General features: G+C 41.8%; 1 protein-coding gene across 4 annotated transcripts in view; it reads left to right on the forward strand.

Annotated features, from left to right (window-relative positions):
* The window catches only part of LOC128655873 (uridine-cytidine kinase-like 1), a 226,687-nt gene that overhangs the window by 137,450 nt on the left and 61,261 nt on the right, over positions 1-27,976 (forward strand). For 3 of the 4 annotated variants that reach the window (XM_053709457.1, XM_053709455.1, XM_053709458.1), the window contains 4 exons: positions 7,266-7,285; positions 27,312-27,410; positions 27,491-27,584; positions 27,884-27,946. In XM_053709457.1, coding sequence (XP_053565432.1) covers positions 7,266-7,285; positions 27,312-27,410; positions 27,491-27,584; positions 27,884-27,946 — 276 coding nt within the window. Of the gene's footprint in view, positions 1-5,653; positions 5,671-7,265; positions 7,286-27,311; positions 27,411-27,490; positions 27,585-27,883; positions 27,947-27,976 lie in introns of all 4 variants that reach the window. The other variant, XM_053709456.1, reaches the window with a different exon arrangement.

Genomic DNA, 27,976 nt, shown 5'->3' on the forward strand with positions numbered 1-27,976 from the left:
CAATCTGAGATGTCCAGATCTGTGTAAGCATGACTGATTCACTAACGCTAATCTCTGTGGTGGGCTCACTTACTCATTAACAACTGTTAACCTAAGCCAGACTCCTGATTCAGTAACTCCAAGTAGATTTTGGCAGTGTGTTTACTTGCTAACAATTGATAACCTCAGCTGGTATCCTGAACCACACTCTGTTAACAGGGACAGTAGTACAATTACTTGCTGTACCAGACACCTATTCACAGCAGTTTTGGGCCTAAACCCATCATGTGATTCACTTCTCTCATTTTAATTCTTGTATAAAACAACCAGGCTGAGCAATTCTAGAAAGCTGATTCTATTACGGTCAGATGGTGTTGCCTTAGTTGTCCTGTTAAAGTGATTCCATAAAATAACAACATTAAACAATAAGTATATTTTTTTCAGTTACTTTAATGTGGTTTGTTACAATTTCGTTTTCGGGACCTCTTGAGATTTACATTTATAAATATGTGAAAATTCATATATAACCAGGTCCTGACCCTGCAGCCCCAATAAGGGTTACTCAGTATCTTTTCTTCATCCCTTAAAATGAGCTATTCATTATTTATGGCTGTTGATATTTTTTCCTTACCACTGTTATCTTGTTTGAATGATCATTATGATGTCTCCGCCGTTATATTGGCTGGTGTTAGTGATCATTATGATGTCTCCTCTCTTGTGTGGGTTGGTGTTAGTGAAAATCCAGAGTACAAGTAGTAAGCAGGCACTGCAACGAGGGTTTCTTATAAAGTAAAAAGTATCCTTTATTGAAAAAACAAGGTTAAAAAGATTTTAATCAGCTACAAACGCTGGATGACACGCTCTTTTTTCATTTTTTATTTTCTAGTTTACTTGTATATTTATTTTCTAATTATTATTATTATTATGTCATCTTTTCATTATTTCATTTATTTATTTATTTATTATTTTTTCATTTTTTTCACATTTTTTTCTAAATTTTCTATTTCTGTCCAAGCTCATGTTTTGGATTTTGCTTCCTCTATTAATATCATATAATCATGTTTCATATTAACATCAATGTATATAATTGTTAATTTAAAATTCACTGAGGTTCATTAACTTTGTTTTTAACTTTGTATTTTGTGATGTATCAAGAGAAAGGTCTTCTTACTAAGGGTTAACAAATAAATGGCTGTGGCTAATTAAACCATTCTTAGCAAACAGCCAATTGAATTTAAAGTTCCCCTTCTTAAGCAGCCTTTCTCCCATCACAAATTAGTCTATGAATAAGCGTCCAAGAGGGACGCAAAACTAGTCAGACAGCAAATAGTGTCTCTCATACACTCCTGCCATTGTCTTTTTGAGCGTGTCATCCAGCGTTTGTAGCTGGTTAAAATCTTTTTAACCTTGTTTTTTCAATAAAGGATACTTTTTACTTTATAAGAAACCCTCGTTGCAGTGCCTGCTTACTACTTGTACTCTGGATTTGGATTTGTGGCTTGGTTTCGCCACTGCTACGGCACTCCGTTTTCCAGGTGGGCTGAACTTGAAATCAGTTAGACCAGTGTCATTTCCGGTCTCTTAGCCGGTTCCACGGCTGTTGCCAGTCACGCCGCACGCCTCACAGCATCAACTCTCTGGTGTTAGTGAACATTATGATGGCTCCTCTCTTGTGTAGGTTGGTGTTAGTGAGCATTATGATCGCTCCTTCCTTGTGTGGGTTGGTGTTAGTGATCATTATGATGGCTCCTCCCTTGTGTGGGTTGGTGTTAGTGATCATTATAATGGCTCCTCCCTTGTGTGGGCTGGTGTTAGTGATCATGATGGCTCCTCCCTTGTGTGGGCTGATGTTGGTGATCAGGAAGATGGCTCCTCCCATTGTGTGGGTTGGTGTTAGTAATCAGGAAGATGGCTCCTCCCTTGTGTGTAAGCTGATGTCAGAGATCAGGATGATGGCCACTTCCCATTGTTAATCTGGTTTTAGGGATCAGGATGATAGTTCCTCTTCTGTATTATGTGTGTTGGTGATCCAGTTGACAGCCTCTTCCATGTCTGGAAGCAGAATAGTGGCTACTCTCTTGTGTGAGCTGGTTTTAGTTATCGCGATGATGGCTCCTCTCCTGTGTGAGCTGGTGTTAGTGATCATGATGATGTCTCCTCTCCTGTGTAAGCTGGTGTTAGTGATCACAATGTTGGCTCCTCTCCTGCGTGAGCTCGTGTTCATGATCACAATGATGGCTCCTCTCCTGTGTGAGCTGGTGTTAGTGGTCAGGATGATGACTCCTCTCCTGTGTAAGCTGGTCTTAGTGATCACAATGATGGCTCCTCTCCTGCGTGAGCTCGTGTTCATGATCACAATGATGGCCTCATGATGATGGCTCTTCTCCTGTGTGAGCTGGTGTTAGTCATCAAGATGATGGCTCTTCTCCTGTGTGAGATAGTGTTAGTGGTTAGGATGATGGCTCCTCTCCTGTGTAAGCTGGTCTTAGTGATCACAATGATGGCTCCTCTCCTGCATGAGCTTGTGTTCATGATCACAATGATGGCCTCATGATGGCTCTTCTCCTGTGTGAGCTGGTGTTAGTCATCACAATGATGGCTCCTCTCCTGTGTAAGCTGGTGTTAGTGATCACAATGATGGCTCCTCTCCTGTGTGAGCTGGTGTTCGTGATCATGATGATGGCTCCTCTCCTGTGTGAGCTGGTGTTAGTCATCAGGATGATGGCTCCTCTCCTGTGTGAGCTGGTGTTAGTCATCAGGATGATGGCTCCTCTCCTGTGTGAGCTGGTGTTAGTCATCAGGATGATGGCTCCTCTCCTGTGTGAGCTGGTGTTCGTGATCATGATGATGGCTCCTCTCCTGTGTGAGCTGGTGTTAGTCATCAGGATGATGGCTCCTCTCCTGTGTGAGCTGGTGTTAGTGGTCAGGATGAAGGCTCCTCACCTATTTGAAGTAGTGATCAAGATGGCTTCTTCACAATGTGAGTTGGTGTTAGAGATTAGAACAGTAGATCCTCCCCTGTTTAAAGTGTTGGTATAATCAAAATGTGTCTTCCTCTGTTTGAGGTGATGTTGATAAGGATAATGGCTCCTCTTTGTAAGATAGTGTTAGTTATCTGGATGATAGCTCCTCCACTGTATGAAGTTGTGTTGGTGATCTGGTGTTAGAGATCGGAATAATAGTTCCTGCCCTAAGGGAAGTGGCATCTGAGAGGATGTAAGTGATCAGGATGATTGCTGCTCCCCTGTGTGAGCTTGTGATCGTAATCCGGATAATGGCTCCTCTCCTGTGTTAGGTGTTAGTGATAAGGATGATGCTCCTCTCCTGTGTGAGCTGGTGTTGGTGATGGGGATAATTGTGCCTCTCCTATGTGAGGTAAAGTTGGAGATTGAGATGATGGCTCCTCTCTTGTGTGAGCTGGTGTTAGTGGTCAGGATGATGGCTCATCTCCTGTGTGAGCTGGTGTTAGTGCTCAGGATGATGGCTCATCTCCTGTGTGAGCTGGTGTTAGTGCTCAGGATGATGGCTCCACTTCTGTGTGAGCTGGTGCTAGTGATCAGGATAATTGTGCCTCTCCTGTGTAAGGTGAAGTTATAGATTGTGATGATGGTTCCTCTCCTGTGTGAGCTGGTGTCCGTGATCAGGATAATGGTTCCTCTCCTGTGTGAGCTGGTGTTAGTGGCCAGGATAAAGGCTACTCCCCTGATTGAGCTGCTGTTAGTGATCAGAATAATGCCTGCTCTCTTGTGTGAGCTGATGTTAGTGTTCTAGATGTTCCTCTCTTGTGTAAGCTGGTGTTAGCAATCAGGATGATGGCTCCTCTCCTGTGGGAGCTGGTGTTAGTGGTCAGAATGATAGCTCCTCTCCTGTGTGAGCTGGTGTTAGTGGTCAGGATGATGACTCCTCTCCTGTGTGAGCTGGTGTTAGTGGCCATGATCATGGCTCCTCTCCTGTGTGAGCTGGTGTTAGTGGTCAGGATGATGGCTCCTTTCCTGTGTGAGCTGGTGTTAGTGGTCAGGATGATGGCTCCTCTCCTGTGTGAGCTGGTGTTAGTGGCCAGGATCATGGCTCCTCTCCTGTGTGAGCTGGTGTTAGTGGTCAGGATGATGGCTCCTCTCCTGTGTGAGCTGGTGTTAGTGGCCAGGATGATGGCTCCTCTCCTGTGTGAGCTGGTGTTAGTGGTCAGGATGATGGCTCCTCTCCTGTGTGAGCTGGTGTTAGGGGTCAGGATGATGGCTCCTCTCCTGTGTGAGCTGGTGTTAGTGGTCAGGATGATGGCTCCTCTTCTGTGTGAGCTGGTGTTAGTGGTCAGGATGAAGGCTCCTCTCCTGTGTGAGCTGGTGTTAGTGGTCAGGATGATGGCTCCTCTCCTGTGTGAGCTGATGTTAGTGGTCAGGATGATGGCTCCTCTCCTGTGTGAGCTGGTGTTAGTGGTCTGGATGATGGCTCCTCACCTGTGTAAGCTGGTGTTAGTGGTCAGGATGAAGGCTCCTCTCCTGTGTAAGCTGGTGTTAGTGGTCAGGATGATGGCTCCTCTCCTATGTGAGCTGGTGTTAGGGGTCAGGATGATGGCTCCTCTCCTGTGTGAGCTGGTGTTAGGGGTCAGGATGATGGCTCCTCTCCTGTGTGAGCTGGTGTTAGTGGTCAGGATGATGGCTCCTCTCCTGTGTGAGCTGGTGTTAGTGGTCAGGATGATGGCTCCTCACCTGTGTGAGCTGGTGTTAGTGGTCAGGATGATGGCTTCATTTCTGTGGGAGCTAGTGTTAGTAGTCAGGATGATAGCTCCTCTTCTGTGGGAGGTGAATTCAGAGATTGAGATGATGACCTCTCTACTATGGGAGCTGGTGATAGTGGTCAGGATGATGGCTCCTCTCTTTTGTAAGCTGATGTTAGTGATCAGGATGATGTCTCCTCTCCGGTGTGAGGTAAAGTTAGTGGTCAGGATGATGGCTCCTCTCCTCTGTTAGTGGTTAAGATGATATCTCCTCTCCTGTGTTAGGTGAAGTTAGTGATTGAAATGATGACTCCTATCATTTGTAAACTGTTAGTGATCAGGATGATGGCTGCATTGCTGTGAGACATTTCCCCATAAAACCATATTTCCTCCACCACACACAAAGCCAAACCACTCTCACTCACCAGCAGTGTTACAAGAGGGAATGTGCACACTGGGTGTTCACTTATTCCTAGAGATCCCAGGCTATAGGAGACTAAATTGCCTTGTGTGTTTTGCATGTATGTGAAAATAACCATATATTTTTACCCCTCCCTCTTTTCTCTCTTTTTTTTTTTTTTGCTAACTTCACCACCCTTCACAATCCTTGCTTTACCTATTCTCCATCATGTTTTCTTTCTCTACTTATTTCCTCCCTCTAACTCCATCTTTATTGTAATTTCCCATTTCCTTCTTATTGGCTCACCCCTTACTGACGTCTGCCTTCCTGATTTCTCCTGTTGTCCATACATCATCCATCACCTTCTACTTCACTTTTCAAACCCCTGCTTTGTGTCCTCACCTCTGTTACCTCCTGTCACACCTTACTACTGTTCTTTTCTCTCCCCTTGTTATTCCACATTCCTCTTCCCTTCTATTTTTCCTCTTTTATTCCCTTTCTTTCCACGGCTCTACGTGTGTTACCTGTAACCCTGGTTCACCTGTGTGTTGCTGTGACAGCGGGAGATCACAGTGAGGTAGGCTTCTGTTTCCTTTACACTCCTAATCACAGTAATGGGAGGGGGTTTCCTGGGATGGTCTTGTGGTGGGGAGGGGGGGGGGTCTGTACTTTATGTATATATTCATTCTGTGCATGCTCATGTCTGTACCTTTCTTCATGTATACAAAAACACATGTGCTTAAATAAACACGTGCACAGCTATGCATACACATAAATAGTAGCAGCGGCGCAGAATCACCAAATCCCCAGTCAATCTGTCCCTTGGCCTCTTCTGCATTCATCAAATGTCTGTCTGCCAACAGCCCATGCTATGCTCCAGCTCCTTCCATAATGTGCCTCTCTAACTTCTGTAACCCACTGCATCATTCTTCCACTCATTCTTCTAGTAGTCTCCTGCTGGATCACCTTGCACTTTTTTTCCTGCAACCCTGTACTCTCCTCCCCAGCCTCCTCTGCTTGCCCCTCTTTAGCTGCAATGCACTCTACAGACTCTCTTGCCACTACTTCAACTATTTTCATTGGCCTTCCTGCACTCTCTCCTTGTTACCTTTTTAATTCACCTCTTGAGCCGCTTGTACTCTTATCCGAGTCCCCCTGTGCTCACCACCTTGGCACCATGTACTCTTTTCAGCCCTCCTCTCCCTACATTTTCCTCCTAAGCCCCAAATCTCTGTAGCACCTCAATAACTCCCTGTACACTCTCGCCAGTGCCTCCATTATCACACGCTCCTTGCTTCCTCTACAGTCATTTCCTCTGCTCAGTCTCACCAGTGCCTCCATTATCACACACTCCTTGCTTCCTCTTCAGTCATTTCCTCTGCTCAGTCTCACCAGTGCCTCCATTATCACACACTCCTTGCTTCCTCTTCAGTCATTTCCTCTGCTCAGTCTCACCAGTGCCTCCATTATCACACACTCCTTGCTTCCTCTTCAGTCATTTCCTCTGCTCAGTCTCACCAGTGCCTCCATTATCACACACTCCTTGCTTCCTCTTCAGTCATTTCCTCTGCTCAGTCTCACCAGTGCCTCCATTATCACACACTCCTTGCTTCCTCTTCAGTCATTTCCTCTGCTCAGTCTCACCAGTGCCTCCATTATCACACACTCCTTGCTTCCTCTTCAGTCATTTCCTCTGCTTAGTCTCACCAGTGCCTCCATTATCACACACTCCTTGCTTCCTCTTCAGTCATTTCCTCTGCTCAGTCTCACCAGTGCCTCCATTATCACACACTCCTTGCTTCCTCTTCAGTCATTTCCTCTGCTCAGTCTCACCAGTGCCTCCATTATCACACACTCCTTGCTTCCTCTTCAGTCATTTCCTCTGCTCAGTCTCACCAGTGCCTCCATTATCACACACTCCTTGCTTCCTCTTCAGTCATTTCTCTGCTCAGTCTCACCTGGAGCTCACACTTTGTTTGCCCTGCTCCTTTCCATTTTTTCACTACTACACACAAACTTGCTACACAAACCACTTTCCACTCCCTGTTTTGTCCTTCTAATTGAGTGATGTTTTTTTCTTTGTGTTTCTGTTGGCCTCTGTACTCCGTCCTACCATACTTGTTTGTATGACTTCACTCTCCGATCACCTCTCTTCTTGCCCATACTCCACAGAGGATGCAGCGCTGGGACATGTGAGAGCTTCTGTGTATTTGCTTCCTGCATGACATCTGTGTGTTGTCATGGGGGCTGCAGATCTGTGCATGACCCAGTGAAGCAGACAGGGATTTGCTAAAGGGCATGGAGTTTGTCACTAGGGTGGCACAGAATTAGCTGTTTGACACTACCCCACATGGTGACACAGAAATTATCCCCTTTTAAACACAATAACACAGACATGATCAAATATGTTACATGGAGTCTCTCCCTCAACACAGAGCAACCTATTAACACAGACAGGCTGGAGTTATGTGATCTATAGATTGACTGTCCCCTCCAGTTTCCCACATGGACACATACAGACAGAGCTGTGTGACATGGAGTTCTCGCTCAGGATTCAAAAGGATTTCGAGCCTCCAAATAATAAGTAAAAAAACCTTCATTCACTTATACAGGGTCCATAATACAGCAACAGCAACACCATTTCAAACCAGCAATTGGTTCTTAGTCATGTCAAAGAATCTATGTACAGGTGTGCCTTTTATACCTATCAAACAATTGTCAGGCTAAGCAACACTGCCATCTTGTGGATATTTTCCAATACACATGTGTTTGAACACAAATTTGTATAGCTAGAGATATAACTATACCAATATCCACAGAATTTATGTCCATCACATGTGTATTATTGAATATGTATATACTCATACCATATTTAAATTAAACAAACCTATACATAAAATTAAAATTCAGAATCATGCAACATTTACATTTCACGGGTATATCTTAAAGGAACAGTGACCAGTCAAAATCTTTATTAAGCCCTTTAGGTTGTAGGGAGTCTAATTTCCTGATCCAAAACATTTCTCTTTTCTTCAGTATTAATTCTCTATCACCTCCCCTCCTGGGTTTGGCCACCTGTTCTATTACTTGAAACCGTAATTGGCTTATGGAGATGAAGTGATAGGAAAGGGGGGCATCTTTATTATTTGTCCTAATGTTAGACTTTTGTTCGGCTCCCTACTCGTTTCACCCACATAAATCCTAGCACAAGGACACTTTATAATATATATTGCATATGTGCTCCTACATGTCAAATAGTCTTTTATTTTGTTCTTAGTCCCGTTTATAGGATGAAAAAAATGTCACCCTTAATTATAGAACTACAATGACTGCAGTGTAAACAAGGATAACACCCAGTTCTATTAGATCCTATTCGTGTTTGTACACTTGTTCTCTTACTACCTATGTCAGCATGAACTAAAACATCTTTCAAACTTTTTTTTTTTTTTATATGCTGTCATTGGTCTCTCTTGGAAGTTTTCAATATGGGCGTTGCAATCTTTTAAAATGTACCAATATTTATTCAAAATGTTTGAAATTTTTGGACTCAAGTTGTTATATTGGGTAACAAATATCATTTTATCTCCTTTCCCACTCTTATTCTTTCCGTTGATCATCATTTTTATTTACAGATTCAAGTTGATCATTAATCACTTTTTCAGGATAGCCTCTCGCTTTAAATTTTTTTTCCATTTCATTTAGCCTTAAATTCCATCTCCCTTTATCAGTGACAATTCTTTTAACTCGCATAAATTGACTCTTTGGTATAGCTTCTAATGTATTCATTGGATGAAAACTATTGTATTGAAGCACTTTATTTTTGTCTGTTGGCTTAGTATATAGATCTGTTTTTGGAATCCCTCGTCAATATATACAAAGGTGTCTAAAAAATGAAGACCCATTACACTCATATTCAATGTAAATATTAGGCCAGATACTGATGAGTTTAGATGATCAACAAACTCCAATAGGCTCCCAACGTCGCCCAACCATATGCCAAAAATATCGTTGATGAATTTCCACCAGGCGCGCCATGCTGCAAAAATAACCTATGTGGGTATACAAATAGTGTGATAGGGAATTAATACCCAGGCGCCTAACCAACTGGAGGCAAAGGTACGGTACTCTATTGAACAATTTAAAATACAATTTAATGTAGTGGTTGACAACAATAGTAAATACAGTGAAATTACAATATGGTAAAAACTGCAATTAGAATAAACTAATTTTCATGGATCCATGAAGTGGCAAACGCCAACAATAAAATAATAAAATAATAAAAACAATAGAACCACAATGATACACTAATATAGTAAAACCTCAATGCAAAGTTTGCAATGAAAACCAATAAAACAAATAAACAATAAAGCAATAAAGCAGATGATATGTCGGCTCAAAAGTCCAATGTGATATACGTTCTGTAGGGTGAATGTCTTCTGCCCATAGGCGTACTGTTGGAAGTGTGTCCTGGTACGTATTTAAGTAAAAGATATATCCATGTGGATAGGTCTAATGACCAGTGATAAAATCAGTCTTAGATCAATGAAAAAAAAAATATATCAGTGAAAAAATATATATGTGTCTGATAGCCAGTGAGAATAATATAAAAAATGGTACGAAAAATAGTACCAAAAATGTGTCCAAATGTAAAATACTTGATCTGTGATAAAAAAAATAGGTGACAAAAATAAGTGAAAAAATAACTGTGGAAAAAATAAAATGTAAAATATAGTACCTGAAAAAGATCCAAAATGTGTGTTCAAGGCTGATGCTGTGCCAAGGTGATCCTGATGGTTAATCCAAACAAATGCTTTTAATGTGTGAATAAATAGTATCGTAGTGGCTTCACAAAAGAAGTGCAAATCAAGTGCTGAACATAATAACGATATCCTCCTACAAAAGAAAAAAGGTACAGTATATAGTGCAACCTGTATATCAATATGGATATAGTGGAATAAGGCTTACCAGTGTCTACGCGTTTCGGCCTATACTTAGGCCTTTCTCAAGACTGGTGATACTGTGTACCTATGCGCCTTATATAGGGTAGTATGATTGACCGGAAGTGTCATTCTGTTGTACTTCCGGTTTCGTAAACAATGTGGTTGTAAAAATATTTGTGTTTAACGCTAGGATTTATAGTTTGTTTCCTTAACTAACTTGTTCTAGTTTACAGAGTCATTTTACCTAGAATAACCCGCTTCAATACCCTACCTTGCCTCCGATATCATGACGTCACTTCCGGTATTATTTCAGTAGCGTAAAATCATACTACTGTCAAATGGTCTTATTATCCCTTTTAGGGTCTCTAGTCATAAGACTGTTAAAATATTCAGAGGCCGATGACTAAATTGAGGCGGTGAGCCGACGATTATTGCTATACTTTTCAGATCGTAATTAATTCTGATTGGTCGTGACGCCGTGATTTAATTGGTTACTCTGGAGGTGTGTACGGTAGAGTATCAGGATTGGTTATATATTACTGACGACATCAGCTTTGTTTACATGTGTCGCTATTGGTTCATATAGAGGTGTGTGCACCTAAATGCTATTCCATTGGATAATATATTAAATAATATTCAAATTACGATTGTGTTCTTATATAAACACAGACCTTATTAGTGTAGGATTGGAGTTTATATATAAAGTAGAGGGACCTCTAATTGGATGTTATAGTTTATTCAACTGCCGCAACAGGGATCTCTGGTCTATTATATGGAAAACAATGGTTTATTTTGACTGGCTTAATTCTAACCTAAGGGTCACATACACTTCATTTGCATAGAATCCAAATGAGAGAGAAACTGCTAGAGATTGTATCTAAGAATAACTTAGTTAATCATTTAAGACGCCCTATTTTGGCAGTCTTTTAATTACTGTAACTTCCCGAACACTTAGAGAAATGGTTTTTTTTTATATCCTAGGTTTTATTATAATAAGGAAATATGACCATTTGACAGTAGTATGATTTTACGCTACTGAAATAATACCGGAAGTGACGTCATGATATCGGAGGCAAGGTAGGGTATTGAAGCGGGTTATTCTAGGTAAAATGACTCTGTAAACTAGAACAAGTTAGTTAAGGAAACATTAAACTAATAAATCCTAGCGTTAAACACAAATATTTTTACAACCACATTGTTTATGAAACCGGAAGTACAACGGAATGACACTTCCGGTCAATCATACTACCATATATAAGGTGCATAGGTACACAGTATCACCAGTCTTGAGAAAGGCCTAAGTATAGGCCGAAACGCGTAGACACTGGTAAGCCTTATTCCACTATATCCATATTGATATACAGGTTGCACTATATACCTTTTTTTCTTTTGTAGGAGGATATCGTTATTATGTTCAGCACTTGATTTGCACTTCTTTTGTGAAGCCACTACGCTACTATTTATTCACACATTAAAAGCATTTGTTTGGATTAACCATCAGGATCACCCTACTGAACGTATATCACATTGGACTTTTGATCCGACATATCATCTGCTTTATTGTTTATTTGTTTTATTTGTTTTCATTGCAAACTTTGCATTGAGGTTTTACTGTATTAGTGTATCGTGGTTCTATTGTTTTTATTATTTTATTATTTTATTGTTGGCGTTTGCCACTTCATGGATCCATGAAAATTAGTTTATTCTAATTGCAATTTTACCATATTGTAATTTCACTGTATTTACTATTGTTGTCAACTACTACATTAAATTGTATTTTAAATTGCTCAATAGAGTACCGTACCTTTGCCTCCAGTTGGTTAGGCGCCTGGGCACACACACACTGTCTCTTTTATCCCTGGTGGTAACTAGGTACCACTATCCCTAGGCGATAGGTACATGAGTAGGCGCTAAGTCCATTACCCTTTAGTCTATTCTTAATAAAGATTTTGACTGGTCACTGTTCCTTTAAGATATACCCGTGAAATGTAAATGTTGCATGATTCTGAATTTTAATTTTATGTATAGGTTTGTTTAATTTAAATATGGTTTCAGTATATACATATTCAATAATACACATGTGATGGACATAAATTCTGTGGAAAGATATGCATTTGATATTGATATAGTTATATCTCTAGCTATACAATTTCTTTTACAAGATATGACGAGTCCACAGATTTCATCCTTACTTATGGGATATCGCCTCCTGGTCAGCAGTAGGAGGCAAAGAGCACCACAGCAGAGCTGTATATATAGCTCCTCCCTTCCCTCCCCCTCCAGTCATTCTCTTTGCCTGTGTTAGTGATAGGAAGAGGTAAAGTGAGGTGTTAGTTATAGATTCTTCAATCAAGTGTTTATTATTTTTTAAGTGGTGCCACTGAGTGCTACTTTGTGCTAGGGTGTAGCCTAGACCAGATCAGTCTCTTCAATACAAAAAGAGAAGCATTTGGTGGCTCTAAAGCAATGGGAACTGGTAGGACATAATTCTCACTGCGCCTCCCATACTGTGTTGCTACCCTTTTTGTGATGGCCTAAGCTGGATCTATCAGGCTTTATCTTTTCTGCAGGACTATAGGAGGGAACCTATGGACCTCTGAACCCTGCTGAGGCTGTCGGCGGCATGAGAGGTAAGTGCAGATTTTATTTCTCTACAGGAATATTCCTTAAGGGACATATCTAACCTTCTGCACTACTTGCTGTTATGGGAATCAGGGGCTCTGTCAGTGAAGAGCTTTTTCCCTGACAACAGTTAGCTGCCTGGGCCACGCTACTTCTCGAGAGTGTGTTAATGCAGCGACTTTATTAGGTCTTATTGACATACATTGTTAGTGCAATCGATGCGGTGGCATACTCGACTACATATGGTTATACTAAAGTAGATTTTATACACTTGGTCGAGGGTAGAGTGTGTTATTGTCTCCTGGTGTCTATGTAAGGCTTAATGGCATCCGGGAGCTTCCGTATAGGTAACGTCCACGATGGGCGGAGTTGCCTTCCTGCGGTTGCTTTGGGCTATTTTCCATAGTTTACTTCCTTGCTTGTGCAGTGAACTAATAGACTACGTAAATCATAGGATACTATACTCTTATGTATAAAGGATTGAAGCGGTGGCGATAAATAATGGATTTAAGTTGCCTTCCCGCTGTTGCTTTGGGCTTTTTTCCATGCAGGGCACTTTCACTCACAGTGCTGGTGGATGAAGTTCGGGTACGCCCACGATGGGCGGAGTTGCCTTCCCGCTGTGGCTTTGGGATCAGTCACAGTGCTGGGTACGCCCAAGAGGGGCGGAGCTATTTAGTTACGCTCTCCCTCCATTCCGATTCGGTGGGCAGCGTTATTTTACTATTACAATATATCTCTGCACAAATGTTATGCTACTAATATTGAGCCTGTGTTTGTAACATTTCCCTCCAGTACGATTCAGGAGGGTAGAGTGTGTGGGCAATTGTGTTGCGCTCGTTTTTTAGACTCTAGTCTTCCAGACAAATATTGGACACTTAGACAGCTCAGTACAAGAGCTGAGGTCGGCAGGCCCTGACAGTATTTGATTATGACTATGTCATTTCATGCTCATGACAATTTAGGAGCAATCACGCAAACAAAGATTGTTACTTTTAAAAATTTAAGGGGACAGTAGACATAGTCCGTGCTTCTAGTGAAGGCTAAACTATGTTATGTTGTTCATAATACTTTCAATTGTCTTTGTTTAGCTCATCCTTTATGTCTAAGGATGCTATATAAGGCTGCTTTAATGTTTTTAAAGTAACAGTACCACCTTTTATGTGTCAATTTTTTTCTTATTTATACTCTTCTAAAGCTATTGCTCTTAGAGGTCTGTTGACACCGTTGAATCCATTCCACTTTTCTTTTCCTACAGTGTCTCTCATATTTTTATGACCGCATGCAGTGCTCTGCGGTTCCGTGCAGATTTTATATGGAATGGTGACACATGACATCGCTTATTTTATGTACTTGTGTTTTAACAACAATGTTAACTCTTTAATTGATTTGGTTTCTGTGCAGCAGAAATAAGAGTTTTATTTAAAAAAACAAAACAAAAAAAACAAAAACAATCCTTTAAGACCTTCTCCTCTTAAGATATTCTTTTTTGGGGTGTATGTCCACATTCCAGCAATGGCCACAAAATTTTAAGGCCCACATGGTGTACCTTTGCGACCTAGTGGGTGACGTGGGATACTGGCAAGCTGGAGTTTTAAAGTGTTCAATTCCACATGCTACTATGTTTTCTTCCCAAGTGGAAGCTAACCCTTCTAGAATTCTTTTTTCCCCTGGATGGCCCTGGCTCTATATTCTATATTTTACTCTTCTCAGCTGGGAGGCTGGTTAGATGTTCCTAGGGTTAGAGTGGTTTTCAGTTCGGCTACATGAACCACTGCTTCCTTAGAGAGTAGTTGCAATCTTTTACGGGAGGATGTACCCAAGGCTTCCAACGACATCCAGTTGTGTATTTTCTTACCGTCCCTAGAGTGACAGCAATTTGACTTATAAGGTTTTTGGGTTAGAAGGTCCTATGGATAAACTCTAGGATTGGATTAGGACTCTTGAATTTGCTAAATTCCTATTTTACTGATGCTCCTCTTCAGATTACTAATTTAGCTGTTGAGATTTCAGTTTTTATTTCCTAGCCCACAGGACCTGTTGGTTGAATCCTTGGCCTGCGGACATGACATCGAAGTCTAAAACTTCAGAACCTGTTTGGTCCGGACTTGACAGAGATTATCTCTGACGTCAGGGGATTTAGGGGATTGTGTTTAAAGGATGCTGATCCTCATTTTACTGCCAGTCGTGGTACAAGAATCTAGTGAGGGGCAGACTATCTTTTTTCGTCCAGACTTGGAGAAGAGATGTACAAGATCCTTGGGCAATAGATATAGTATCTCAGGGATACAAACTGGAATTCAAAAATTCTTCCCCCAGAGGAAGATTCCTTCTTTCTCAATTGTCTGTAGACCAGATAAAAAGAGAAGCGTTCTTACGCTGTGTATCCTCCATGGGAGTAATTTGTCCCGTTCCAATCCAGGGACAGGGGTTTTATTCAAATCTGTTTGTAGTTCCCAAAGAAGAGGGAACTTTCAGACCAATTTTAGATCTCAAAAGTCTAAACAAATTTCTCAGATTTCCATTTTTCAAGCTGGAAACTATTCGGACCATTCTTCCATTGATCCAGGAGGGTCAATATATGGCTACCGTGGATTTAAAGGATGCATACCTTCATATTCCTATCCACAGAGATCATCACAAGTTCCTGAGGTTTGCCTTTCTGGACAAACATTTTCAGTTTGTTGGCTGAGGTGATGGTAGGTGGCGCAAATCAATGCTGATTCCCTGTAGTGAAGTGTTACTATCTCAATGTTATTATTATTAGTTACGTGAGTTCCGTGGTGAATTCTATTTGCTTCTTTTAAATTGCTAATAGTATCAATTTCTATTAATATTATAGATTTCTATTAATAATATACTCCTTATATAAATAAAAAGCCTTTAGGTTGGTAAATATAAAAACAATTTATTCTCACAATATGTAAAAATGTATACACTTTATGTACTACTGACACCGGTGTCTAAGTTACTATAAAAGATACTATAAAATAGACAAACATAAAATACAATTTCAAGTTAAAATTATATAATTTCAAGTTTAAAATGATACTAATACGTTGAGTGTTAGTGTTACACTTTACTTATTTCCACAGTAAGGCCTAATTTCAAGGGTATGTTGCAATATTATTGACATTCATATACTTTAGCAATAAACTGCTATTAGTCTTGGTTTTTTAACGTTAAGACCTTACAGTTTTGGCCGAGTATATGTGATAATACACTATATTCTAATAGTGCTGGTTGTGCTGTTTTAACAGTGCTCTAAAGTACCTTGAAGTGTATCCGTCTGTTGATACTGTATCCGTTGGGGAATATTGCGGTTAAATATATGCCGCTGCTTGATTCCCTTTAGTGTGTCCGTCTAATGACACGTTTTAAGTTTGAGAATACTGCGGTTAAATAAATGCTGCTGTTTGATTTTCTTAAGTGACTGGGTTTGCTGGAAGAGTTGTGATGTTAGATCTCTCAGGCGGTTAAATATATGCCGCTGCGGTGACTTTGTTGCAGTTTAAGTTCAACCCAGCTACAGCTGTACAGGAAGTTGAACTTAAACTGCAACAAAGTCACCGCAGCGGCATATATTTAACCGCCTGAGAGATCTAACATCACAACTCTTCCAGCAAACCCAGTCACTTAAGAAAATCAAACAGCGGCATTTATTTAACCGCAGTATTCTCAAACTTAAAACGTGTCATTAGACGGACACACTAAAGGGAATCAAGCAGCGGCATATATTTAACCGCAATATTCCCCAACAGATACAGTATCAACAGACGGATACACTTCAAGGTACTTTAGAGCACTGTTAAAACAGCACAACCAGCACTATTAGAATATAGTGTATTATCACATATACTCGGCCAAAACTGTAAGGTCTTAACGTTAAAAAACCAAGACTAATAGCAGTTTATTGCTAAAGTATATGAATGTCAATAATATTGCAACATACCCTTGAAATTAGGCCTTACTGTGGAAATAAGTAAAGTGTAACACTAACACTCAACGTATTAGTATCATTTTAAACTTGAAATTATATCATTTTAACTTGAAATTGTATTTTATGTTTGTCTATTTTATAGTATCTTTTATAGTAACTTAGACACCGGTGTCAGTAGTACATAAAGTGTATACATTTTTACATATTGTGAGAATAAATTGTTTTTATATTTACCAACCTAAAGGCTTTTTATTTATATAAGGAGTATATTATTAATAGAAATCTATAATATTAATAGAAATTGATACTATTAGCAATTTAAAAGAAGCAAATAGAATTCACCACGGAACTCACGTAACTAATAATAATAACATTGAGATAGTAACACTTCACTACAGGGAATCAGCATTGATTTGCGCCACCTACCATCACCTCAGCCAATTTCTATAAAACATTGGGATAAAGTTTTATAAGGTGTGCATTATTCCCCCCCCCCTTACTTTCAGTCCAACTACTATCACAAACGCACATACATTAATTTTCAGTTTGTTGCCCTTCCTTTCGGTCTGGCCACGTCACCCAGGATTTTCACAAAGGTTCTGGGGTCTCTGCTAGCAGTTCTCAGGCCACGGGGCATTGCAGTGGCGCCTTATCTGGACGATATTCTGATCCAGGCGTCGTCTTGTCAACTAACAAAGTCTCATCGACATTGTCCTATCCTTTCTACGGACTCACAGGTGGAAGGTGAATCTGGAAAAGAGTTCACTAATCCCTCAGACAAGGGTTCCCTTCCTGGGTACTCTAATCGACTCTCTATCCATGAAAATCTTTTTGACGGAAGTCAGAAAGTTAAAGATTCTGAATACATGCCGATCCCTTCAGTCCAATCCTCGGCCATCAGTGGCTCAGTGCATGGAGGTAATTGGATTGATGGTGGCGGCAATGGACATCATTCCTTTTGCTCGTTTTCATCTCAGACCCCTACAACTGAGCATGCTTAGACAGTGGAATGGAGATTATGCAAATTTGTCTCCTCAGATAGATCTGGATCAGGAGACAAGGGATTCTCTTCTTTGGTAGTTGTCGCCGGATCATCTGTCCCAAGGGAAGTGCTTCCGCAGACCCTCATGGGTGATTGTGACAACGGACGCCAGCCTGATAGGATGGGGTGCAGTTGGGAATTCCCTGAAGACTCAGGGTGTGTGGACTCGGTCGGAGTCTCTACTTCCCATCAATATTCTGGAGTTGAGAGCAATATTCAATGCGCTTCAGGCTTGGCCTCAGTTGGCTTCGGCCAAATTCATCAGATTCCAGTCGGACAACATCACGACTGTGGCTTACATCAATCAACAGGGAGGAACAAGGAGTTCCTTAGCGATGACAGAAGTATATAGGATCATTCAGTGGGCGGAAGCTCACTCTTATCTGTCAGCAATCTACATCCCAGGAGTGGTCAACTGGGAGGCGGATTTCTTGAGCAGACAGACGTTTCATCAGGGGAATGGGAACTCTATCCGATTCTCAGATGGGGTAGGCCGGAGCTGGATCTTATGGCATCTCGTCAGAATGCCAAGGTCCCGAGATAAGGATCTAGGTCAAGGGATCCTCAGGCCGAACTGATAGATGCCTTGGCAGTGCCTTGGTCGTTCAACATAGCTTATGTGTTTCCACCGTTTGCTCTCCTTCCCCGGGTGATTGCTCGAGTCAAACAGGAGAGGGCTTCGGTGATTCTCATTGCTCCTGCGTGGCCTTGCAGGACTTGGTATGCCGATTTGGTGGACATGTCCTCTCTGCCCCCGTGGAAGCTTCCATTGAGGCAGGACCTTCTCATTCAGGGACCCTTCCATCATCCGATTCTAATTTCTCTGCAGCTGACTGCTTGGAGATTGAACACTTGATTTTATCTAAGCGAGGGTTGTCTGATTCGGTCATTGATACCTTGATCCAGGCACGTAAGCCTGTTACTAGAAAGATTTACCATAAGATATGGCGAAAATATCTTTATTGGTGCAAATCCAAGGACTACTCATGGAGTAAGATTAGGATTCCTAGGATTTTATCTTTTCTCCAAGAAGGATTGGAGAAAGGGTTATCAGCAAGCTCCTTAAAGGGACAGATTTCTGCTCTATCTATTTTGCTACACAAACGTCTGGCAGATATTCCGGATGTTCAATCTTTTTGTCAGGCTCTGACTAGAATCAGGCCTGTGTTTGGACCAATTGCTCCTTCTTGGAGTTTGAATTTATTTTTTAAGGTTCTTCAAGGGGTTCGGTTTGAACCTATGCATTCCATTGATATTAAATTGTTATCTTGGAAAGTTTTATTTTTGGTTACTATTTCTTCTGCTCGCAGAGTTTGAGCTTTCGGCATTACAATGTGATTCTCCTTACCTTATTTTTCATTCCGATAAGGTAGTGTTACATACCAAACCTGGTTTTCTTCCTAAGATTTTCCAACAAAAATATTAATCAGGAAATTATCGTTCCTTCATTGTGTCCAAATCCTTCTTCTAAGAAGGAGCGTCTGTTGCATAACTTGGATGTGGTCCGTGCCCTGAAGTTTTACTTGCAGACGACTAAGGAATTTCGTCAATCATCTTCATTATTTGTTGTCTTTTCCGGGAAACGTAGGGGTCAGAAAGCTACGACTACCTCTCTTTCTTTCTGGCTGAAGAGTATCATTCGTTTTGCATATGAGACTGCTGGACAGCAGCCTCCTGAAATAATTACGGCTCATTCTACTAGGGCTGTGGCTTCTTCATGGGCATTTAAAAATTATGCTTCTGTTGAACTTGGTCGTCTCTTCACACTTTTTTCCAAATTTTACAAATTTTATATTTTTGCCTCATCCAAGGCGTTTTTTGGGAGAAAGGTTCTTCAAGCAGTGGTGCCTTCCGTTTAGGTTCCTGTCTTGTCCCTCCCTTTCATCCGTGTCCTATAGCTTTGGTATTGTATCCCATAAGTAAGGATGAAATCCATGGACTCGTCATATCTTGTAAAAGAAAAGGAAATTTATGTTTACCTGATGGATTTGTTTCTTTTACAATATGACGAGTCTACGCCCACCCTAAGACAGGTCTTTATTTTTGTTAAACCTCAGTCACCTCCGCACCTTGGCTTTTCCTTTCGCTTCCTAACTTCGGTTGAATGACTGGAGGGGGAGGGAAGGGAGGAGCTATATATACATCTCTGCTGTGGTGCTCTTTGCCTCCTCCTGCTGACCAGGAGGCAATATCCCATAAGTAAGGATGAAATCCGTGTACTCGTCATATCGTAAAAGAAACAAATTTATCAGGTAAGCATAAGTTTCCTTTTTGTGTTCAAACACATGTGTATTGGAAAATATCCACACGTGTTGCTTAGCTTGACAATTGTTTGATAGGTATAAAAGGCACACCTGTACATAGATTCTTTGACATGATTAAGAACCAATTGCTGGTTTGAAACGTTGTTGTTGCTACATTATGGACCCTGTATAAGTGAATAAAGGTTTTTTACTTATTATTTGGAGACTGGAAATCCTTTAGAATCCTGATCATGATGTTGGGATCTGGCTAATCCCCTTTTTTCCGTGCCCCAAAGTCTGGCGAGAGGTTCTGGCTTCCCCTGAGAGTTATTTGAATTAAATGGAGTTCTCGCTCCCACCATATGAAGCAGTGACTCCAATAGGAGATAGCAATGTGGCATGAAGTCTGTCCCTCCCCCACATGATGACACAGGGACACAGATTGGAGGGAGCTATGTGACATGAAGTTAGTCCCTTCCTAGGATAATGATACAGGCAGGAGGGAGTTCTGTGACATGAAGTTAGTCCCTCCCCTGCAGAGAGACACAGACAGGAGGCAGCTATGCGACATGAAGTTAGTCCCTCCCCTGCAGAGAGACACAGACAGGAGGCAGCTATGTGACATGAAGTTAGTCCCTCCCCTGCAGAGAGACACAGACAAGAGGCAGCTATGTGACATGAAGTTAGTCCCTCATCTGCAGAGAGACACAGACAGGAGGCAGCTATGCGACATGAAGTTAGTCCCTCCCCTGCAGAGAGACACAGACAGGAGGCAGCTATGCAACATGAAGTTAGTCCCTCCCCTGCAGAGAGACACAGACAGGAGGCAGCTATGTGATATGAAGTTAGTCCCTCCCCTGCAGAGAGACACAGACAAGAGGCAGCTATGTGACATGAATTTAGTCCCTCCCCTGCAGAGTGACACAGACAGGAGGCAGCTATGTGACATGAAGTTAGTCCCTACCCTGCAGAGAGACACAGACAAGAGGCAGCTATGTGACATGAAGTTAGTCCCTCCCCTGCAGAGTGACACAGACTAGAGGCAGCTATGTGACATGAAGTTAGTCCCTACCCTGCAGAGAGACACAGACAGGAGGCAGCTATGTGACATGAAGTTAGTCCCTCCCCTGCAGAGAGACACAGGCAAGAGGCAGCTATGTGACATGAAGTTAGTCCCTCCCCTGCAGAGAGACACAGACAGGTGGCAGCTATGTGACATGAAGTTAGTCCCTCCCCTGCAGAGAGACACAGACAGGAGGCAGCTATGTGACATGAAGTTAGTCCCTACCCTGCAGAGAGACACAGACAGGAGGCAGCTATGTGACATGAAATTAGTCCCTCCCCTGCAGAGTGACACAGACAAGAGGCAGCTATGTGACATGAAGTTAGTCCCTCCCCTGCAGAGAGACACAGACAGGAGGCAGCTATGTGACATGAAGTTAGTCCCTCCCCTGCAGAGTGACACAGACAGGAGGCAGCTATGTGACATGAAGTTAGTCCCTACCCTGCAGAGAGACACAGACAGGAGGCAGCTATGTGACATGAAGTTAGTCCCTACCCTGCAGAGAGACACAGACAAGAGGCAGCTATGTGACATGAAGTTAGTCCCTCCCCTGCAGAGTGACACAGACTAGAGGCAGCTATGTGACATGAAGTTAGTCCCTACCCTGCAGAGAGACACAGACAGGAGGCAGCTATGTGACATGAAGTTAGTCCCTCCCCTGCAGAGAGACACAGGCAAGAGGCAGCTATGTGACATGAAGTTAGTCCCTCCCCTGCAGAGAGACACAGACAGGTGGCAGCTATGTGACATGAAGTTAGTCCCTCCCCTGCAGAGAGACACAGACAGGAGGCAGCTATGTGACATGAAGTTAGTCCCTACCCTGCAGAGAGACACAGACAGGAGGCAGCTATGTGACATGAAATTAGTCCCTCCCCTGCAGAGTGACACAGACAAGAGGCAGCTATGTGACATGAAGTTAGTCCCTCCCCTGCAGAGAGACACAGACAGGAGGCAGCTATGTGACATGAAGTTAGTCCCTCCCCTGCAGAGAGACACAGACAAGAGGCAGCTATGTGACATGAAGTTAGTCCCTCCCCTGCAGAGTGACACAGACAGGAGGCAGCTATGTGACATGAAGTTAGTCCCTACCCTGCAGAGAGACACAGACAGGAGGCAGCTATGTGACATGAAGTTAGTCCATCCCCTGCAGAGAGACACAGACAGGAGGCAGCTATGTGACATGAAGTTAGTCCCTCCCCTGCAGAGAGACACAGACAGGAGGCAGCTATGTGACATGAAATTAGTCCCTTCCTAGGATAATGACAGAGACATGAGGTAGTTCTGTGATATGAAGTTAGTTTCTCCCCAGCAGAATGACAGACAGGAGGCAGCATTGTGACATGACGTTAGCTCTTCCCCGGTAGAGTGACAGGTTAGTTTTTCACAGGTTGAGATCTGTGCATATCCTAAAAGGGCTAATTAATTAAAAATAGTTTGTATAAAATAATTTTTAAAAATTAGCAAAATGAATTACATCGCTAAGCTGCCAACTCCACCCCCCTTATCAGTGTTTAGACACAGACATTTTATTTCAACTGAGTTCGCAGCTTCTAGGCTCCAGCACATAATCCCTATGCATTTTTGCATTCTACCAAAGCAACAACAGATATAGAAACAGCCATAGAAGGAAATATGTGGGGGGAGTTAGAGCTTTACAGTTCAGAAACTAAAAAGAAAGGGTTAATGGTGAGGCACTGCAGTATAAATTTGCAGGTAACGTAATTAAAGTACATATTATATTTTGTTTCTTTCCTAACTTGTTTTATGTCCCTTTAAATATATTAAACACATTTTATGAAAATATCAAAGAACAAACATCACAAACTTTAATATGTTTATAAATAATTCCATGACGTTTACCCGTATTGTAACTGCAGTCAGTTTGTTTCACGACATGTTTCTGCATTTGGAGATGTGGTCGTGTCTGTTCTACTCCAGTCCAGCATTATTGTTTTGCAGAATGTGATTTTTATATAGGAAGCTCCCTCAGAACCACCTGATAGAGAATATGTTTATTTAGGCTGATGTATATTAGGCCTGTGCATTTAGAGGTTTTGGATGCCTCCTGAATGCGGTAGAAGGCGGCCAATAGCGGAGCTCTGCTCTTTTCGGAGCCAGATTTCTTCTTGTGAAAATGCGACTCACTAAGATCTGTGCAAATCCAGATCTAATTGTTTGGTACTTTCAGAAGCAGAAATCCATCTGGAACGCCATGATCGGCCAACTTCCGATACCCGAGAATGCCCATGACTAATGTATATACACAATATGGATGTATTTAGCTCACTTCACTTTCTAGTAACTTCTAGACTCACAGCTTCACTTACAATCTCCTTCTCCTTGTGGGATGTGTCCTAGTACCAGGTTGCGCTCAGCTCACAACCGTACTCCTTTAACCCCTTCCTGCTGGGTCTTATTTGTCTACATCAGAACAAAGTTCCATTGTAAACAAATAAGTACAAATTTAAATCATGCGATCGCGTGATTTCATGTCTGTGGGGAGTGCCTATGACACTTGGCTCCCCCTCCGACCCACAATCTCATTCAGGAAGCGCCTATGGCTTCAGTACAGCCAAACGGCTAGGACAATCCATGCCATTCTAAAGGGCGCTAAAGCCCCATGCGGCTAGGATTGCATGGAACGTCATAATGGTGGGAAGGGGTTAATTTCGTATGTCACAAAATGTTTTGTTAAACAATCCTACTTTATTTTACTCAATTAAAAAGACAGGAGACCCCAAACTTTTATATCATGCTTTGCATAGAACATACAATTTTAAATAACTTTTCAATTTACTTCTGTTATCAAATGTGTTTCATTCTCTTGTTATCCTTTGCTGAAGGAACAGCATTGCACTACTGGCAGCTAGCTGAGCATATCTAGTTAGCCAATCACAAGAGACAAATGTGTGCAGGCACCAATCAGCAGCTAGCTGAACACATCTAGTTAGCCAATCACAAGAGACAAATGTGTGCAGGCACCAATCAGCAGCAGCTCCCACTAGTGTATGATATGTGCACATTCATTTTCAACAAAGCATACTAAGAGAACGAAGCACATTTGAAATAGAAGTGCATTTAAAAGTGTCTTATAATGACCGGCTCTATCTGAATTACACAAGTTTCATTTTGACTTTCCTATCCCTTTAACTTATTTTCACTTTAGAATGTAGTATATAGCTTTGAAGAAATGGGTGTGTACGTGACAAGCAGGATATAGAAATCTGCGCAGAAGCTCTTTCTCTCAGATATTGCTGGAGCATCTGTGTCTCCCATCTGTTATATTTATATGTTAACCTGTTACTTCCTGTATGAGGATGGGAATTGGGAATTCATTACATTTAATCATCTCTCTGTGTCTGGTAAAGCACCTCCATATGTGAGTCTGCCCAGGGCCAACACCAGAGAGTTCTTACTGGGCCTTGCTGGCTGTGCAATCCTTCTACGTTTTCAGTAGACGTGTCCCACATGCATGATAATATTACTGTTACTCATGGCACACAGTGTGACTTTCTGCTCAGGCTGCCTGCGAGATAGACCTGTTATTTGTCATGTTTAGAATGACCCCTACTCTCCCTATCAAGCAGCCATCTCATTACTCCTGCCCTGGTCTAGCTGTGTGTAGAACTTTATGGTAATGACCATCTCATTACTCCTGTCCTGTTCTAGCTGTGTGTAGAACTTTATGGTAACAACCATCTCATTTACTCCTGCCCTGGTCTAGCTGTGTGTAGAACTTTATCGTAACAACCATCTCATTTACTCCTGCCCTGGTCTAGCTGTGTGTAGAACTTTATGGTAACGACCATCTCATTGCTCCTGTCCTGTTCTAGATGTATGTAGAACTTTATGATAACGACCATCTCATTGCTCCTGTCCTGGTCTAGCTGTATGTAGAACTTTATGGTAACGACCATCTCATTACTCCTGCACTGGTCTAGCTGTATGTAGAACTTTATGGTAACGACCATCTCATTACTCCTGCCCTGGTCTAGCTGTATGTAGAACTTTATGGTAACAACCATCTCATTACTCCTGCCCTGGTCTAGCTGTATGTAGAACTTTGTGGTAACGACCATCTCATTACTCCTGCCCTGGTCTAGCTGTATGTAGAACTTTGTGGTAATGACCATCTCATTACTCCTGCCCTGGTCTAGCTGTATGTAGAACTTTATGGTAACGACCATCTCATTACTCCTGCCCTGGTCTAGCTGTATGTAGAACTTTATGGTAACGACCATCTCATTACTCCTGCCCTGGTCTAGCTGTATGTAGAACTTTATGGTAACGACCATCTCATTACTCCTGCCCTGGTCTAGCTGTATGTAGAACTTTATGGTAACGACCATCTCATTACTCCTGCCCTGGTCTAGCTGTATGTAGAACTTTATGGTAACGACCATCTCATTGCTCCTGCCCTGGTCTAGCTGTATGTAGAACTTTATGGTAACGACCATCTCATTACTCCTGCCCTGGTCTAGCTGTATGTAGAACTTTATGGTAACGACTATCTCATTACTCCTGCCCTGGTCTAGTTGTATGTAGAACTTTATGGTAACGACCATCTCATTACTCCTGCCCTGGTCTAGTTGTATGTAGAACTTTATGGTAACGACCATCTCATTGCTCCTGTCCTGTTCTAGCTGTGTGTAGAACTTTTTGGTAACGACCATCTCATTTACTCCTGTCCTGTTCTAGCTGTGTGTAGAACTTTATGATAACGACCATCTCATTGCTCCTGTCCTGTTCTAGCTGTGTGTAGAACTTTATGGTAACGACCATGAGAAGTCAACAGAACACTTCTGAATATTGTTTGGAGCTATCAGATTATGAGGAAGGAAGACTTTCAAGAGGTTTAATGTGTTCAAACAACATATACTGATTTATAGATACTCATCTGCTTTATTTTTTTCTGATGGATTGGAATCCGGATGGTAATGTGGCTCAGATGTTAAATATGTGACATTTACGTGGTCTAAAACTATCTGAAAAGATAAAAAATTGTACTGACTGTCATGTGTCATAGAGTAAAAATCTTTAAAGGGACATGAAAGTCACATTTAAACATTCATAGATCAGATTTACCTGTTATCAAATTGCCTTAATTCTCTTGATATCCTTTTTTAAAAATCATACCTGGGAAGGGTCAGGAGAAGCAGTGCACTACTGGGAGCTAGCTTCTGATTGGTGGCTGCATACATATGCCTCTTGTTATTGGCTCACTAGATGTGCACAGCTAGTTCCCAGCATTAGTGCTTTCAGACTTTCAATCTCATTTAGCCCCTATGCAGTGGTTAAACACATAGTTATGTGCAAACAATAGTGCAAAAATAAAATGCCCTTACATATTAGATCATCTTCTTTTTGTATGTCCCTTTACTCAAATTAAGGACTGGACTCTAGACCAATGTTGCAAAGAGGAAGGAGCACTAAGCCACAGTTTGTCCATCCCACACAAAGTGATACACGATGACACCACATTGAGTGACAGACACAGAGCATGCGCACGTATCAATGTGTTCTTTATTAGATTAACATGACATTGTGTGAGGTCATCTTGTCTATAGCTAACCAGTACATTTGTGTCATTTGCTTTATGAAAGTTATTGCCACTCCATCTGCTTCCCAAAGTTCAGCTAAGACACCTCTGGACCATTGTTTATCTCCCATAGCCCCTTCCCCAACTTTTGCAATGTATCTCTCCTCCTAAGCACCCTTCACCAGCCCAATATAAACCTTTTAAACCCTGAATCTTGTTTAATATTTGATGCATCTCTCTCTGCTCTCAGGCAAGCCCCCCCGGCATAGACTGACCTCTCTCTCTTTCTGTCCACCCTCCCTACTCCAGACCTTCTCTGACAGTCATTCACCCATTCTTTGCCGCTACCAAGTCTCTTTCCCTAAAATGCCCTAGCATTGGCCTGAATGGCTCGCTCTCTCCTAACCCACCTTTTCTGAATCCAAATTCCCCTTATGCACCTCGGCTTTCTTCCCGATTCCCCATATCCAACTATGCTGAGGCTACGGACCTGGTTACTCTGATCCTCCTTATGTATCTTCATTATAGTCACATTCTACTTTTGTTCTGCCCTTTATGTACTTATTTTGTCTTAGATTACGCACATCTGCTTTAGCCCTTATTCTCTTTATGCATCTGCTATGGCCCTAGTACTCATCATGCTTCTCCTCTGTGCCCTTGACTTTCCTGCCTCTGGTCTGGACTGACTCTCCTTATGCACCTCCTCACTGGTCCTTGTACTTGCTATGCATATCCTTGACCCCTCCTTATGCACCTGTGCTTTGGCTTTTACCCTTTTTATGCACCTCTGCTCTGCCTCCTTTCCCTCAGTGGTGATTCTCTCTTGCAGGGCAGCACTGGCCTCCGCCCACCAGGGGCAGCCTCTCCCTGAGACACTGAGTGTACTGCAGAGTACCCCACAGGTGCGAGGGATGCACACTATTATTAGGTAAGTCCCCTCCAGTAGACACAAGATTGTGAGTTTTTTTTTGAGAATCAATGTTTTTAATGAGTCTTCCTTTTCTCTAGGAATAAAGACACAAACCGTGACGAGTTCATATTTTATTCTAAGCGCCTCATGCGGCTGTTGATAGAACATGCTTTGTCCTTTCTTCCACTCATTGTAAGTTCCTGTAGTTTACACTTTTGTCTGATGTGTAATGAAACAAACATAAAAAGCTGATTAGAACCACTGACTCATATGATCTGCATTTGTTCTACAATATCATGCCATTAATGCTCCTTGGACCACTTTAATGTACTAGATAACCATAAATGTGCCCCATTTCATTTACTGCTCATAACATGAGTGATTTTGAACAAACCAAAACATTCAGTGGGCAAGGAAGTCTCTTGTGTGGGGCAGCCTGAACATGTATTAATATTTCTTGAATATAATCCTCTTCACTTCTTGTCCTGCAGCCCGTGACAGTGGAAACCCCACAGGGGACTTTGTACCAGGGAAAAAGATTCTACCGGCAACGGGTAAGAACTTGGCAGAAGAGAAATGTTTTA

This window comes from Bombina bombina, chromosome 4 (genome assembly GCF_027579735.1).
Source record: "Bombina bombina isolate aBomBom1 chromosome 4, aBomBom1.pri, whole genome shotgun sequence".
Classification (NCBI taxonomy): Eukaryota; Metazoa; Chordata; class Amphibia; order Anura; family Bombinatoridae; genus Bombina; species Bombina bombina.